General features: G+C 52.7%; 1 protein-coding gene across 7 annotated transcripts in view; it reads right to left on the reverse strand.

The window, feature by feature from the left end:
• The window catches only part of FMNL2 (formin like 2), a 112,907-nt gene extending 95,669 nt beyond the window's left edge, over window positions 1–17,238 (reverse strand). For 3 of the 7 annotated variants that reach the window (XM_039698663.1, XM_039698662.1, XM_039698660.1), the window contains exon 1: window positions 16,974–17,237. In XM_039698663.1, the coding sequence (XP_039554597.1) occupies window positions 16,974–17,090 (117 nt within the window). In that variant the 5' untranslated portion in view covers window positions 17,091–17,237. Of the gene's footprint in view, window positions 1–16,973 lie in introns of all 7 variants that reach the window. The other 4 variants (XM_039698661.1, XM_039698658.1, XM_039698659.1 and 1 more) reach the window with 3 other exon arrangements.
• Window positions 17,239–17,453: the final 215 nt, after the last annotated feature.

Genomic DNA, 17,453 nt, shown 5'->3' on the forward strand with positions numbered 1-17,453 from the left:
TGCAGTTGTCATGTGCCATTAGCGCTCCTGCTTTCAAAGCAATTTATGGAGATTTCTCCTCCAAAAGCAAGCAGGGAAGAGCCTTGCTGGGAGTGCTTGGCCAAGCCATTCCCCAGCTGAGGGAATTTCCATCTGTTGGGAATGCTGGGGAGGAAAAGCCCTGTCCAAAGCACCCAGGGCAGGCACAAAGCTGGGTTCATCTCTTTGGGTGCTCCAGCACTCATCCCTCTGCTCCAGCTCCACAGCGAGGCCATAAAAAGCCCATTTTGATTTTCCACAGCCCAGGAGTTAACCCCAGCTGAGAAATAAAGACAAGCAGCATGATTCATGCTCAACATCTGTGGGCCAGAGCCACTTCTCCTTACACTGGGCTGTGCTGAAGCTGGCTTCCAGCAAAAAAAAGGGAATGACAGCCCGAGTTCTATCCCACAGGAACGGTGCAGGGAGAGCAGCTCTGCCTGCCTGAGCTGCTCCCTGCTAGCTCCCAGCCCACTGGGAAAACACAGCCTGAGGGAGGCTTGGCTATAAATGGGAAAATATCCTGGATTTCCAGATGCACTTGCAGGATGCAGATCCCTCAGAGAAGGATTTGGGTAAGGGATGGAGGGACAGGACACAGGGGATGGATTCCCACTGCCACAGGGATATTGGGAAGGGATTCCTGGCTGGGATGGAATTCCCAGAGCAGCTGGGGCTGCCCCTGGATCCCTGGCAGTGCCCAAGGCCAGGTGGGAGCAGCTGGGACAGTGGGAGGTGTCCCAGGGGGTAGCACTAGGAAATCCTGACATCCCTTCCACCCAAAGCATTCCATGATTCCAAGTCACAGCCATCCCTTCCTGGTGGCTCCTTCCCACCCAGGGAAGCTCCAGGAACACTCCAGAGACTCCCTGGCTGATTGTGCCATAAATAACCCTGGCACTGAATTACTGCAGCAGCTAAAACTTAATTGAGTCACCCAGGAAATTACTGGAAAATGATCCTCGTTTTTATCCCTAAGCTACTTAAGGGCCATGCAAGCAAACCTGTGGAATATTCAGTGCAGACAAGCAGGGATAATATTGTCTGCAAGAAAAAAAAAAAAAACCACAAAAAAACTGGATTGATTTTGGCATAGGAGGATTAAGTTATGGAAAAGAAGCTCAGGCCAGAGCAAAGGAGGCAGCTACAAAACAAAAAAGCTGCAGATGGAATCACAAGGAGAAGGAAAAAAACCACTGGAAGGGAGGTGGATAAGGGAAGGGAACACACAAAATAAAGGAGCATTTTCAGGAGCCACACTGGGCTCACCAAACACCTCAAACTACACTGAGATTGGACTCTGAGTTAAACTCCTCCATCTTCAGATTAAAGCATAAAAGAATAAAAATCTATAAACTGCTGGGATGGAGAAAACGAAGAGATGAGAGGTGTCACAAACAACAGTAAACACGAATTATTCCAGCATTCACAAAGTAGATCCAAAGAGGCATCAAAATATTTACAACTCAAGAGTCCTGAGCACTCGAAAAGGTGAGGAAAACATGAGGGAAGGCAGGGATGCACTGCCACACAAAAAGGGAAAGGAAATATCCTTTCCCAAACACCAGAGGAACAGAATGAAAAGAGGGTGTCTAAAACCAATAAATCTGATAAATTCAACACTCAGGATGAGACAGCAGCAAATCTGTTCTAACCCAAACCTTAAAATAAACTGCTCAAGTTGTGCAGCAAGTGATGAACAACGTGAGCATTAAAGAACACAGAACAGGTCCCTCACTGCCAGGTTATTCACTGCTTGGGAACAGAAAAATTCCCTTTTTTCCCTGGTTTCACCAGCTTTAAAAATCCCCAGCAGCAGTTCAGGGGACAAATTCATTTCTCCAGGGATTTTGGGGACCAGACCCTCTGCACTGCACTGAGGAAGGGCTGTCCCCTCAGGGTGACAACAAAGGGTGTTCCAAGCTCCAGCTTCTACCAGGGTCACAAAACCCAAAATTCAAATTCTCTGGCCTTTTCTGTGCTCAGCAGGACCTTTTTGCACTCTGCAGCCCCCTGGCACACAAAACCTGGCAAACAGCACCCCACAAGGAGGTGTGCTCTTCCCCAGCTCCCAAAAAACTCCCTGGACCAAGGAAGCCTGGTTTCATCCCCAGGAGCAATCCCTTAACCTGCATCACCTGCTAAAATTCTGATTACACAACTCTCCTTAAATAAAAACATTTAAGATAAAAACATTTCCATTTAATGCCATCCAGGCATCCATCCCTCATGAATCCCAACACCTCTGCTGGAATTCCAGCTCTAATATTCCCACATAAAGACAAAAATACCACTTGACTTGGAGAGCTGAAGTCACTCCTGAAAGGAGACATTTCCAGAGACAAAAAAATCCCTCAGGTTGGGTGAGAATCGTGACTGCAGTGGGGCAGCAGCACTTCTGACCATCCCACACGGATCTGCCAAATCACCAAATCCTACTCAATCCCTGATTTTTAGCAGCAGCACTTCTGACCATCCCACACGGATCTGCCAAATCACCAAATCCTACTCAATCCCTGTTTTTTCAGCACTCCAGTGCTAAATACTGTATATAAATACATAAATGCTATCCTTGAATGGGCTCGTGCTTTGTTTCTCCCTGGATTTTCTACTCCAAATGATCCAATTCCAGCAGAATGTGAGGCTGCCTGCTCCCCAGTTTTGTTTGGAAAACTGCTGATCCATGAGCTGTCAATTAGCATCAATTCTCCTGCTGGAAGCACTGTCTCCATGCCACTCCACCCTCCCAACTCATTTCCTAGGAAGAAATGGGATCCACGAACAAAGCTCTGCTTTTCCCATTATTCCATTCATCTTATGCACAAATGCTGGGATAATAGAGTTTATTCAATCTCATTTGAGGTTTTTCCTGGCGTCCTGGTTCAGAAGTTATCAGGAATTGCTTGATGTTTAAAAGGGATTTTTGAGGATTTGATGTATGGGATTTGAAAACATCCTATTTTAGGTTGGAATGCTGTTTTAAGGAAAGGAAAGCTCTCCCATGAAGGTAAAAATTACCAATCTGTGGCATTTGATCAGCCAAACCCAAGGCACTGCCCTGATTACACTGAATTTTCAGAACTATTAAACTGTTCCTGAAGTACCCCACGCTGAGGTGGGACATCATCCCGGCCCTGCACACTGAAGAGCACTTATGGTGATTTTCAGACTGGTTTCACCTCAAAAAAAAACTACCCACACTACATAAAAACTCCAATCTGTTTTCCAGATGATTTCGCTATTAAGTGAAAGGCCAGTAAAAATCTGCCTAGAACTTAAATTGGGTATGACCAAGTGGAATGGCTGTTCATGTAACATAAACCCCTGCTCAATATGGTGCTACCACAACCCAGGGACTCTGGGAAAAAGATGTTGCCTATTAAAATGAAATTAAATTAAAAAAGGAAAGTTTTATATTTTCATATGAGCACTGAGCAGAGGGAAGGAAGAATCCAGTGCACAGCACTACCTAAACAGTCTGTTCAGAATGGTTTGTAAGTACAGCTATTGTTTTACTTGGAGTAAAATAAAGCCCTTTTATTGTACAGGAGTTCCTGTGCTGCATGGGAACTGAGGGACTAGGTGAACACCTGGATAGGTGACATCTTCCAGAGGTCAAAATGTGACATGAAAGTAGGGGAAATGGCATCAAAACACACCAGGAAACAACGTGAGGACACCACTGGGCTCCCCTGGCAGGAACAGGAGGCACTGCTCCGAGATCCCAGCTGCTGCTCCAGTCAAAACCAGGAGACGGAGAGTGGGAAAACAATCCTAATAAATAATCCTAATGTGATAAAAACCTGGTAGAAGAGATTGGCTCAGCACGGGCTGGGCATGGGAACTGTGCTGTGTCCTCAGCTGCCAGGCAAGGGAACTGTGATGGAACAGGGAAATGCCCCCTCCTGAAACCACAGCTTTCCCTGGAGAGCAATCCCAGAATCCCAGACTGGCTTGGGTCACAAGGACCTTAAACCCATCCCAGTCCTCCCCTGCCTTGGACAGGGACACCTCCCAGGCTGCTCCAGCGTCCCTTGGGCACTGCCAGGGATCCAGGGGCAGCCCCAGCTGCTCTGGGCATTCCAGCCCAGCCCTCCCAGCCAGGAATTCCTTCCCAAAATCCCACCTAAAGCCACCCTTGCCACTGGCATCCCCTCCCACAGCCACTCCTGTGCATCTCAGCACAGCTTCCAGCCAGGATTTCCTCCAGCTGTGGCACAGCAAACCCACCTCTGGGCTTTCTCCTTTTCCCCATCTCTCCCACTCTGATGGGTTTCCATGCCCCATTATCCAGACACAGCACACAGATCCCTCCCCCTCCCCCCCAAGCACACAAACACCGCAGTTCAGCCTCCCACTAATGCAAAAAAATGTTAAACCCTGCTCCCTAATGAGGTGGATTTGCTCGTGGCATGTTGATATTTCTCCAGCCACATTCCCTCCCACGAAGTTCCAAATGCCTCTGAGAGAACCACGAGCAGACAGAGAGGGCTGAGCTCCCACAGCTGGGCTGGAGATGTCCTGGAATGTCCATGGAGCCAGGGATGGGGCAGGGACAGCACCACAAACACCAGCCTGGCCAAGGATCAACCCCCACCCTGGGCTGGGCACCACCCCCAGGGAAGGACCCGCACAGACATCTCCAAGGATGGAGGCTGGCCAGAAAAACCCATAAATCTGCTCTTTTAATCACTGTCTGAAGCCTTTATCACTGTTGTTGTTATTATTATTATTGCTGCTGTCATTCTCGTGGAGCACTGAGATGCTGCAGGAGCTGCTGCCTCCAGCTCCCCGGAGGAAAAAGGAAGTTTTCACCCAAAATTTGCTGATGGAGGGAATAAGCAGAAAATAAAAACATCTCTGCTGATTGAAAAGAGAAGGAAACAGGCGGAATTGAGGCACCTTGGAAAACAAAACTGGGGCATTGCTGAGCTCCAGAGGAGCAGAGCCGTGCCCACGGCTGTGGCATCCCCCAGCACAAGGTCAGTGGGATAAGAGCAGCCCTTGCCAGCCCTGGATCACTGTTTTGGCTACACACAGTGAAGGCCTCCCTGTTTGCCTGCTATCTCTGTGGGAAAAGGCCCTGAGCAGGAAATCATGGTCAAAAAGAGTTAAAATGTGAGCCCAGGGATGGCTGGCCCTGAGGCAGACCCTGAGCTGTCACAGCAGGAACATCTCCTTGACAAGGCATTCCCAAACCCACTGTTTCTGGGATGGAATAAATCCAAACCTGAACTGTCCCAGTTTAAAGAGGAGGTGCTTTTCTCCCTCCACATCTTTTCTGTGAAATATTTTGGCACAGCAGCAGCAGCAGCTGGGATGTGGTACCCAATAAGCCTGTAGGTTAAACTCAAAGTATTACAACAGGTATTATTTGTGATGTTTCCGTGCACCTGTACATTTATTTATCTGCTCTCTGGGCTGTTTCAATACCAGAACAAGGCACACAAGTAGTAATACTGTGCTCCACATGGGTTCTTGCACCTCAAGTGTCCCCAAGCACTTCCTCGGAGCACCTCGAACAATTCTAACAATTCCAGCAATTCCCTGAATGCCTCACAAGTGCATCGGGGCTGTTTTCACTCCACTTGCTGAACAGAAGGGATAATTCACCTTTAACAAAGATCTGCCATCAGACAGAAAATAAACACCAGCAAAACCAAACAAACAATAGCTCTGAGCTTTCCAAATAAAATTCCTTTTCCCTTTCAGTTGTGCAACCTTTTGTCCCCGAGCCAGAGGAGAGTTCACTGCCAAAGAAGAATTTCATGCTTAATCAATTTTTGCCTCACTGGTGTTTGTAGGTACCCCAGTTCCTCCTGTGCCCTGCAAATCCAGCTCAGGATACCTTGGATCTGCCATACCCAAGGATGCAGGAGGAAACTGAGGTTTTCTGACATTCAGGAATTCATCTGCATCCCCCTGGCCGCTGAAGGATTCTGAACAGGGATCAGCAGGGAAGGACTCAGCTCATGGGAACTCTTGCACAATTCCCTTTATGTTCTCACTGAAGCACTTCAGTGTGGCAGAATCATTCCCTAGCAGGGAGAAAGCCCACCTGCCTTCTGCTCAGAACAGGCTGCACTTCCAGGAACACGCACAGATTTATTTCTGGAAAACACCTCTTGCCCCCACACCAAAGGATGGGAGAGCTGGGAATGGCCCCAAAGCTTCTGCAGACTCAGAGGCAGCAAGAGAGGCCTGAGACAGGAGAAAAGGTCACCAGGCCCTGAGCTGACCCTGGAAACCCTGCGTGGGCTGAGCTGAAAGGTCACTTCCCTCTAATCCACACCAAGCCTGAGACTCAGCCTCCTAAACTCCTCTGGCCCCATTCTTGTGCCATTCGATCTGGGTCAGCTGAGTGTCTCACCTCTCCTGAGTGTGGTCAGCACAGCAGCAAGGAAAACACCCCTGACTACCCCAGGTATCACACGGTCTGGTATTAAGGGGGTTAAAAAGCCAAATTTCAAAAGCAAAGCGTTTTCCCTGCATTGTTTTGTGCACTTCATTATCTGCTCAGGCACAGAATCATGGAACACTGGGATGGTTTGGGTGGGAAGGGACCTTAAAAGCCATCCCATCCCATGGCAGGAACACCTTCCACCATCCCGGGCTGCTCCAAGCCCCTCTCACTCCTCTCCTTCCCCCACAGCACTGCCAGAGGCTCCTGAAAAATTCATGCAGCAAAAACGCCCGTCAAGCACCCAAGTTGTTGTTTTATTTACAAAAAGCACATTGTGCATTTGCCACACTCAGATACTCATTTAGATGATCAAGAGAACAGGGATGTGCAGCTGAAGCTGTGCCACGGAGAGGAGCGGAGCTCTCACACACAATTCCCTGCGAGCTGATCACTGGGAAGGTCTGACAACTCCCAGACTATTCCAGGGAGCTGCAGTTTTTAGCCAACGACTCACAGCCAGCCAGCCCAGCTACCTGTAAGCAGCTGCTATCACAAGGATTAAATTAATTACCCGACAATCCTGGCTCAATCCATGGAGCCTGGATAATTATCCTGACATCAAAGGGACTTTGGTTACCTGGAGACTTGTGGCCACCAATGCCATGAAAAGCCAGCCCTGAGCCGAAGTTTTTTGTAGGGATGGCATGGCCAAACCTGCAGTCCTCAAAAGTGTGACTGCCCTGTTCAATCTGTTTTCCATCAGCGTCCCAGGAAAACTCCTTGTGCCACAATTCATCCCGATGCCACCCAGTGCTGAATCCCAACCTGCTGCCCATGGAGGGGGAATAATAAATGTAATTAATTATTATTTACATTTCCAGTTTTAGGCTTCTTGTATCTGAGAGAAGAGACAAATTCAATGCTCACCCAGTATCCCTGGTGGAGTGCACAGCCACACAGAGGCTCCCCCACACACACTCAACATCAAAGCTCCTGTATGAGCAGGCTTTAAGTTAAATATTTGTGATAGTTAATTTATTTGATCATCTGCACTTGCAAGGCTCAGAGCTGGGCAGAGAGGCCTTTGAAGCACTCCCAAACACAGTAAATCATTGGGAACCTTTGTCAGAAAAGTGCTACATGAACTCAGCCAAGCCGTGTCCATCCCTTCCCAGACCCTCTGGATAAAGGTGCCACCCAGCCAGCCCCAAACCCGGCCCAGGTGGAGCTGGGACATTTGTCTGTCCCCTGGAAAGCAGGACAAGGGGAGCCACAGGGGGACAGGCCAGGATGCTGGACGGACGAACAACCAGGATTTCTGGATTGAACAATTTGCTTCTTCATTGTAATTACTGGCTTCTGAAAGACTTCAGCAACTTTGCCAATTCGTACAACCCTCTATTCTCTGCTTTTGGCCTCCACTGTGCAGTCATTTTGCAGACAAACAAGGAACAGATGTACACTCTAGAGCTGCCCCGAGTCCTTTTATAGTAAAGTATTCCTGGCCAAACAATATACGTTAAAAAGAAAAAAAGAGGGGTAAAAAACAATTTTTGTACTTTTTAAGGTATCTCTCACAACAGCCAGATACACACTGCAAAATCCAAAATCTCTTCACGTGATTCTGGAAGGCTCAAGAATATTCTGTCCTGGAGCAACTCCTGCCTTGGCCAACACCCACAGGGGGAGCGTGGCCAGACCTGCCCACAAACTTTGGGGACACCAGGGGCAGCCCTGGGGGCTCCTGCTGCCATCATCACCAACCCCTTCTGCCCCAGGACCACCAGGACACAACCTCTGAAAGGAGCTACAGAATTCCAGAGTGGTTTGGGGTGGAAAGGACATGAAGGATCACCCAGTGCCACCCCAGCCATGGGCAGGGACACCTTCTGCTGTCCCAGGATGCTCCAAGCTGTTCTGGAACACCTCCAGCAATCCAGGGGCAGCCACAGCTTCTCTGGGAAACCCATTCCAGCCCCTGTCCACACTCCCAGCCAGGAATTCCTTCCCAAAACCCCAAAATCCCATCCACCCAGCCCTCTGGGAAGCCGTTCCCGTGTCGTGTCCATGGTTAACCCCACTCTGCGCCGCTCAGGCAACGTGACGAGGGAAGTCACAACCTCTGGGAGCTTTCCTGTGCATCTTCCTGCCACGGGATCCCTCCCGGGGGCCCAGCCCAGGCCTGGGAGTGCTGTCCCAGTTCCCAGGGCAGCTCCCAGTTCCCAGGGCAGCTCCCAGTTGCCGTGCCGAGGTGTCCCCAGCGCTGGGAAGCGCCGGGCGCGGCTCCAGCCCCTGAGCCAGGACACAGCCACTCTCCAGAGCTGAGGCAGAGTCCTGGAGGTCCAGCACGGCCCAGCCCTCATGTGAGGAGCATTCATTGGCAGGACAATGCCCCCATTCTGGTGCTTTATGAATATCCTCCCCAAATGTATGTTTAAGGCTGCGCAGGCCCCGCAGACAAACACTTGTTTTGTTAAAGAGATCCCGGGCTGAACTGAAAGCCACCGCAGGCTGCAGCTCTGCAATATGTCACTGAGAGCCCAGATATACAAGTTATACATTAGCCAAGTCCCTGCGCCGTGAAACACTCGAGAAAGGCGAGGAAGAGGCAAAGCCTGGACAGATTAATGCTTGTGTTTTTCAGTATATCCATACGGAATTCTGAGTGAAAACATCACAGGCCTTTCACCAGCCACAAATCACAGGGTCAGGGAATTTCCTGAGCTGAAAGGGACCCACAGGGTCATGGATCCAAAATCCCACCCCGGGCATCCCTGGGAGCGGTGTCCAAATGCTCCTGGAGCTCCCAGTGCCCAGCACCCCGTGGGGGAAGAGCTTTTCCCTGGAATCCAACCTAAAGTGGAGCAGAACTAACTGGGAACATGGCATTTCCCAGCAACCACGTGGGCACGAGCACAACCCTCAGGGTCAGCTGGTGTGAGCACATGAAGTGATGGAAACCTGCTCAGCCTCCAGAACTGAAACCAGGATGTCATAAACTGGAAATTCCCACCTTTTAAGCACCTGCAGCTCCAAGTGCTGTTACCTGACCAGCCTGAGCCCTTTGGCCCCGGGGTAGAGATTTTCTCTAGCCCTCATATAATCAAATGGAACAAGTTGGTGTCACTTATTTCCCATTCCGAATTCCCAAATGGACTGTTCCAAACAAAGAAAACAATAACTCAGCTGAGTTTGTCTCAAATGTGGCTGCACACTGCTCACCACAGAAGTCCTCGGCAGCCGGATCACCAGCACTGCCTGCAAGCACACTGCAAACTGCACTGCTTGTTTTGAACTCTAATCTTCTGCTCACCAAGGAAAAATCCCACTTACACCTCCCAGCAGAGTTAGGAAAAACCCTCCAGAGCCACAGCTGCAGCCTCCTGCTGTCCCCACACCTTCAGAGGGCACGGAGAGGGAGCAGGAAAACCAGCCCCTTCTCGTGTCTGCCCTCCTGCACGGGGAAGGGCTTGGATCCTGATCAGAAAGTGCTTAATTCAAAGCCAAGAGGAAGCCCAGATGCTTAAAAATAAGCTGGTGCTGAAGTGCTGCTGCATTAGCATGTAGTGCATAATTCATGTGCTCGTGCTGGGGAGGGCAGAGCAGGTCACGGTGCCAGGGCTCCAACACGGATTCCTGCGGGCACAGCCGGGTGCCAGCCTGCCCTGCCAGAGCCAGGCCAGCCCAGGAGAGAGGCAGGGCTGGCTCTGGATCACAGAATCCCAGAAATCTGGGCTATTCCCAGAGACGCTGCCCCTGGATCCCTGGCAGTGTCCCGGGCCAGGCTGGACAGGGCAGTGGAGGTGTCCCTGCCATGGCAGGGTGGGAATGGATGGGATTTAAAGTCCCTTCCAAGCCAGGCCGTGCTGGGATTCTGTCACTCTGGCCTCCTGCCCTTTCAGAGGTTCTGTCCTGGTGGTCCAGGGCAGAAGGAGTTGGTGATGATGGCAGCAGGAGCACCCAGGGCTGCCCTTGCCATATCCCAAGTTTGTGGGATATTGGGAAGGAATTCCTCCCTGGGAGGGTGGGGAGGCCCTGGGATGGAATTCCCAGAGCAGCTGGGGCTGCCCCAATCCCTGGGAGTGCCCAAGGCCAGGCTGGACAGGGCTTGGAGCACTCTGGAATGGTTTTGGTGCAGAAGTGGCACCCAACTCTCCTGCTGGAAGTCACCAACTCCCACAACAACTCGTGCAGCAGAACCCGCAGCACAGCCCAGGGGATTTCACATTCCCCGTGCCCTAAATCCACAGTGGGCACCAGTGCCAGCCCTTCTAGCTGGGCACAGCAGGGCTGGTGGCCCTGGAGCACCTGAGAGCTGCCCCAGAGACCCTCCCCAGGCACCTCCCCAGTGCCACCAGCCACAGCCAGTGTCACAAACCACGGCTGGGTCAGGGAAGGAAAGCAAAAGCAAAACTGCAACAATCCCAGGGATTTCCCAAGGAGCTCTGGGCTGTGCTCATTCCCCCTTCCAGCTACTGAGCTGGAAGAACAGCAACAGCCTGGAGAAAATGAACTGAAAAGCTCCAAAGTCAAAGTGTGTTTGGGGGAAAGGCAGGGATGGCACAAGGTCTGCCTACCAGTGAGCAAGACTAAATCAGAAACTGAATGTCAAAGGTTGGTTTCATTTTAGGATGGATACCGAGCGAGAAATAATGAGGAAAATAAAACCAGCTGCTCCTGCAGGGTCATTCACCCCCTCAGCCCAGGGCAAGGGAGGGATTTAAACCACTTCTTCTGACAGACTGGGGTGAAAAAAAACATTTCTTCAGCAGGTGCTGGACTCAAAATGAGAGCAGGAAACTGCCTGGACCCTGTGGAAGCACGGGTGGTGCTGATCCCTCATGGAACCCATGGATCCCACATGCCCAATCCCTTCTGCACCCAAAATTCCAGCAGGGAAAACCACTCCCCTTCTCCAAAGCAGCCACACAAACACAGGACAGGGCTGGCAAATACCATGCACACCTTCACATGCATGTTTAACTCCAAAAGGGGTTGGAGTGGTTAAGAAGTTGCCTGAATGATTCACAATTTTTGCCCAACAATCCCAAATACAGTGAAAACAGCAATGTGCTTCTGCAAACACAGGAGGAAATCCAACATTTTGAGTTGGGTTTGTTATCTGCTGAGTTTTGTCGTTCAGGGGGAGAAGTTTCTGTACACTTTGATACCTCCTCATGCAGCAGGAAAAGCTGAAGTGATTTTAAAATGAAATACTGAGGGCAGCCACCCGTGGCTTCAAGTCACTCCATCACCAATCAGAAACTACTCAAGAGCCACTGATTGATTTCAGATCGCCTTGTAAACTCTGAATTTCATCCTGCTCCTCTCCAGCTCTTTCCTTAGCATCGCCCATGACATGGAGTAGTTCACAAGAGAGCATTTCACACCTCAGGGCCAACTCCTGCACGACCTTGTTCGTGCAGACAAAACAAAAATCATAAAACCCCTTTATCTCTCACACGAGGTTAAGGAAGTTGATAGAGATGTTTGATAAAGCTTCAGTGCTCTGAGGAAAGAGGATGGGACAGGTTAAAGGTAAAGGAAGAGGGTTTGCTTGACCTGTTGTTCACCTTAAATAAAATTTAATGTGTAATTTGGAGGGTTCATCCCTCCACCATCACCCAAATTAATGGGGTTATTTGGCATGGAGAAATGGTACACCAAAAAATATAGGCATCTACATCAGCCCAGCCATTTTAGAAGTCTTCCAGGTTTCCAGGAGCTGAAATTCATTTTAGCAGGGTTACCACCAGCTAAATACCCACCAGAGTACCCTTGTCTTCCAGACACTCAAAGGAAAAAATCAGTTTTACAAAAACGTTCTCCAGTGATGTCTGGGTGGAAAAACTTACACATGGCATCCCCTGAGTGACAAAGCAGCTGGGCAGAGGTGTCACCACCAGGCACTGCTGTACATCCAACCCCTGTGGAATATACATATTTAACCGTGTGATTTATGAGGTTGTTTTTCAAGCAACAGCGTCACTGCCACAATCACTTTAGGAGACCTTGAGGAGAATCCCCAGTGGCAGGAGCCTGTCAGAGCTGAGGCCTGAGCAAGGAAACCCCACGGGTCTGTTTGAGACCTGCATTGCAGAAGGCTCATTTTCCTCAAGATTCCTAAAGCCACCTCAGCGTCTCTCACCTCCCTGTACCACTCCCACCTGAATCAGATGTTCCAAGATCTCAAATCCATGCCAAGGGAATTCTGTTAAACTCAGGGACCACAAGAAGGAATGCAGTGCCCCACCAAAGCAGGGAGGCTGATCCTATCCCACAGATATCTCCTGCAGCCCCCTCGTGCTCCATAATGATTTTCAGACCCTAAACCATACATATATATTTTATTTTTTTATAAAACAATGCCTAATATATCTGATAGACAATGAAGAAGGGGAACAGCTGGGAAACATTAAGAGTTTTCACACTGAGCTTCCAAATTCTTCAGCAGGAGACACTCAAGCTGCCTTCCCTGGGATGGAAAACGACGCTGGGACAAAATCCAGGGGCAAGAAGGGAATTCCAGCAGAAGGGAGATGCTCTGTGGGCAAAGCAGGACCAGGTAGGTGCCTCACCTGGGGATGGCAGGAACACCTCCCTCACCCTCTGGCCAAGCCCACAGCAGCGGGCACAGAGGAGCCCTTTGTGCACCCAGACCCCACTGGGAGGGGGAAGAGGATATTTCCTGTTAACCTCACCGCAGATTTGTAATCCAGCAGTCAAATTATGTCAATCACAGCTCATTAGGCAGCGATTTCCCCTGCCAAGCCCGGCCTGGCTGCTTCCTCCAAACCACGTGGCATTTGCTAACGTGCAGCCCCGTGCTGGGCTCAGGGAGACCACCCTGCTGCAGGAGCTGCAGATTTGGGACCCGCTCCCACCGTGTCCGTGGATGCCTCCAGCACCCCTGGGCTGCTGGACTGGGGGCTGCTCTCACCACACATCTGGTGGTCACCAGAATTATGGATTTATGCCCATGTGTCCATAGGGAAGGATCCCACACTGCTGAGGAGAAGAGAGCACGGGGGAAGGGACAAGGCTGGGACGTCCCTGAGTGCCAGTGCTGGGAAGCTCAGAGCCAGAGCTGAGACCCAGCACAGCCAAACTGGGAACTGGGTGGCAAAACCACACCACTGCTTCCCTGGAGTTCACATTCTTGTGCAGCCCTGAGAGGAAGGGAGTTATTCCACAGGAAAAGGAGAGAATTCACATCAGCTGGAGAGGATGGAAGGAGCAACACTCAGCTTACAGACTGAAACCTGGATCTCCCTTGGGTTGTCCTCCACATTTTCCTCCTTGAAGTACATCCCATCAAACACATCCTGCTGGAACACACACACACACAGAGCCCAGAGTGGATGCCTCCAGCACCCCTGGGCTGCTGGACTGGGGGCTGCTCTCACCACACATCTGGTGGTCACCAGAATTATGGATTTATGCCCATGTGTCCATAGGGAAAGATCCCAGAGAGCTGAGGAGAAGAGAGCACTGGGGAAGGGACAAGGTTGAGACATGCCCGAGGGGATGTGCCAGTGCTGGGAAGCTCAGAGCCAGAGCCAGAGCTGAGACCCAGCATGTCCAAACTGGGAACTGGGTGGCAAAACCACACCACTGCTTCCCTGGAGTTCACATTCTTGTGCAGCCCTGAGAGGAAGGGAGTTATTCCACAGGAAAAGGAGAGAATTCACATCAGCTGGAGAGGATGGAAGGAGCAACACTCAGCTTACAGACTGAAACCTGGATCTCCCTTGGGTTGTCCTCCACATTTTCCTCCTTGAAGTACATCCCATCAAACACATCCTGCTGGAACACACACACACACAGAGCCCAGAGCCCACCAGCACAGGCTCAACACACCAACCAGGGCAGCACATTTACTACAGCAGTGCCCAAAACAGCACCAGCAGACACAGACCCAGGGGGAAAACCCTGATTATTGCCCAACAGACCAACAGGAGTGACACAGCCAGTGGCATCCCTGTCCCTCAGGACACCTCAGGCACGCCGAGGGCACAGGGAGCACAAGGTTTGAGAGCTTCACCCTAAAATGTGACCTGGAGCAGTGCCCATCATCTCCTGCAATTCATGCACCTCGAGGAGGATCAGGAGGCAGGGAGGGGACAAGGTGTGTTCGAGGTGACCAGGTGTGGGTGTTCAAGGTGGCCAAACCACCACACCTGAGCCCCTTCTGGACACAAAATCCTCCGACACAATCTAGCACACATCCATCAGCTCCAGGCACAGCATCCCCTCGCTGAAGGGATTCCAGAGATGCTGGAGCAGCTCAGGACAGCGTGCTTGAGCAGGAAAAAATAAAGGAGTTGGTGTCATGGCACTCATGGTGAAATCATGGCCAAGTGTGCTCTCCTTGTGGTTTGAAGGGCCAGGACTCCCTGCTCTGCACAAGGGCAGAGAACAGAATTTCCAAACACACAGGAGGGACCTCTCCCAGACAGAAATGGGCACAACCCCCCTGGTGTGAGGAGGGAGACCTGCACACAGCCACTCACCGTGTTCATCAACGTCCACATCAGCCTTGGGAATTTCATCAGAGATATGGAAATTGGTATTGTCAGCACAGCCCTCGGGACCTCACCAGGGCTCTGAGTGTGCCAGCGACGCCTGTGCCAGGCTAATTTCTTAAGACAGCTCATAAAGAAGGTGAGATTTAGTCTTATAACCTTCAGCATCTCCTTCTTCATTCTCCCTGCTCCTGACTAATCCTCTCTCCCCACAGAAAATGTTCCTCATGGTTTTTCCCCTAATCATTCCTTTCTCATTAATCCCTGCACTTCTCCACTTCTCTGGGGTTTGACCAGTGGCACAGTCATCTCTCCCTCAGAGCCACAGAGAAAACAAAATAATCACAGCCCGGCAGTTTATTCTTTCATGAGCTGGTCAGAGATTTCCTGGAAGCTGCAGCAACACCAGTCATCCCTGGCTGGCTGCAAGAACAGCACACAGGTGATTTTTGGGGCTGTTTCAGTCCCATCTCGCAGCTTTTCCCAGTGGGAGAAGAGATCAGTGGGGGAAAATCATCCCACAGCATGTTTGTACAGACTGTCCACCTGCACCAGTAAAGCTGCAGCACTCATCTCCTCCCAGCCTTAATTGAAGTCCATCTTCTAAAGCCTTCCGAGCACCTCAGGAAATGACAGGCTGGGTGCTGTTATCTCCCGTATTTACGTTCCACGTTTCTAAGGCTCCCCCAAATGACGTCTGTGCCTTCTACAGATGCCATCCATCACCATGCCCTAACCCAAACCCACCGATTTCCTCCCGCAGACCACGCAGGCAGACGGAGCCAGGAGCCCTTCTGGTAGTCACAGATGGATGCAGACCGGATTCTGAGCCATGTGCTGCCTGTGGGAGCATCTCCCATCCCCAACACGACCCCGGCTTTCCCCGACAAGAGCAACGCGACACCAGGCTTTTTTCCACTGTGCCTAATAATCGTAACATCTCACTCGCCATTTGGCTCGTCAGTGGGGGTTCCTGCCTGAATAGGCTTATTCTTTTCTTAGACATGATAATCTAATTGGGTCTAACCAGAAATAATCCCCAACACACACCAGTTGTGAATCCTCGCCCAGCGCCGGGAGCGTTCCAGGGAGCAGGGGGGCGGCTCTGGGATGCGAGCCGGGAATTACCCCGGCAGCTCCGGGATGGGAGCCGGGAATTACCCCGGCAGCTCCGGGATGGGAGCCGGGAATTACCCCGGCAGCTCCGGGCTCCCCGTGGCACTGCAGCGAGCGCAGGGCATGGCACGCACATGGAGCCGCTCGCCCTCCTCCCCCAGCTCCCGTTCCACACGCAAACGTGGCTCCGAGTAAAAAAAGCACGGCAGGGAAGAGACGGGGCGCGACCAGCGAGCCGCGCTGCTCTGGGTACCCCGAAGGGAGCTGTGCCCGGGGAAGGCTCAGCCGTTCCCTCACAGCTTCCCTCAGAGCTTCCCTGAGCCCTTCCCTCACAGCGTCCCTCAGCCCTTCCCTCACACAGCGACCCGTCCGGGCTGCCGAAACCAAACCCCGCTGCTCCGCACGCAACCGGGCAGCACCGGGACGGTCGGGGCAGAAGGACCGGGGTGTCCCCCGGCTGGGGGGACAGCAGCGGGGTGTCCCGGGGAAACAGGACGGCGCCGGAGGAGAAAGCCGGAGGGGAGCCGGGGGGCACAGCAGCGGTGTCCCCGGCGGAGCAGGAGCGGGTATTCCCGGAGTGTCGCCGCGGAGCAGGAGCGGGTGTTCCCGGGGTGTCCCCGCGGAGCAGGAGCGGTGTCCCCGGAGCGTCCCCGGCCGAGCCGCTCGCCGCGGGCTCCGCTCCTGCGGCGCTGCCCCGGGACCCGCCCGGGCCGGGGCACGGCGGCCCTCGGGGGGCTGCCGAGACAAAGAGCCGCGGCCCCGTCCCGCGGGCGGCACCGCCCCGCCGAGCCCACCTGTGCCCGGCCGCGGCTCCCGAGCCAACTTTGCGCCGCTCGCTCCCCCCTTCCCCCGCCGCGCTCCTCCCCGGCGGCCCCTCCGCGCTGCCCGCAGACAATGGGGCCGGCGCTCACCAGCACCACGGCGAAGCGCTCCTCCAGCTCGCCGGGCTCGGGCATGGGCAGCTTCAGGGGGACGCTGTGCGCCCTCAGCTCCGTCTGCTGCGCGTCCACGCTCCCCGCGTTGCCCATGGCGGCCGCTCCGCTCGGCTCTCCGCGCCCCGCGCCGGGCGGGCTCCGCGCCCCGCGCTCGCCCTCTACCACCGCGGGCGCTCCGCCGCGCCGCCGCCCGTCATGGCTCGCCGCCCTCGCCCTCCTCCCCCCGGGGCGGGCTCGCTCCGGCTCCGGCTCCAGCCCCGGCTGCGGCTCCCCCGCATGCCGCCCGCACAAAGCCCCGCTCCGCCCCCGGCCCGCGGCGCCATGGGACTCGTAGTCCCGCCGCCGGCCGGGGGAGGGAGGCGGGCGAGGGGTGGGAATGCCTGGAAAAGGGTGGAAAAGAGTGGAAAAATGGGGGAGAGGGGTGGGCGAGACCCCGCCGCCTCCATTTTGCCTCGG

This window comes from Passer montanus, unplaced genomic scaffold (genome assembly GCF_014805655.1).
Source record: "Passer montanus isolate IOZ18808 unplaced genomic scaffold, ASM1480565v1 scaffold128, whole genome shotgun sequence".
Classification (NCBI taxonomy): domain Eukaryota; kingdom Metazoa; phylum Chordata; class Aves; order Passeriformes; family Passeridae; genus Passer; species Passer montanus.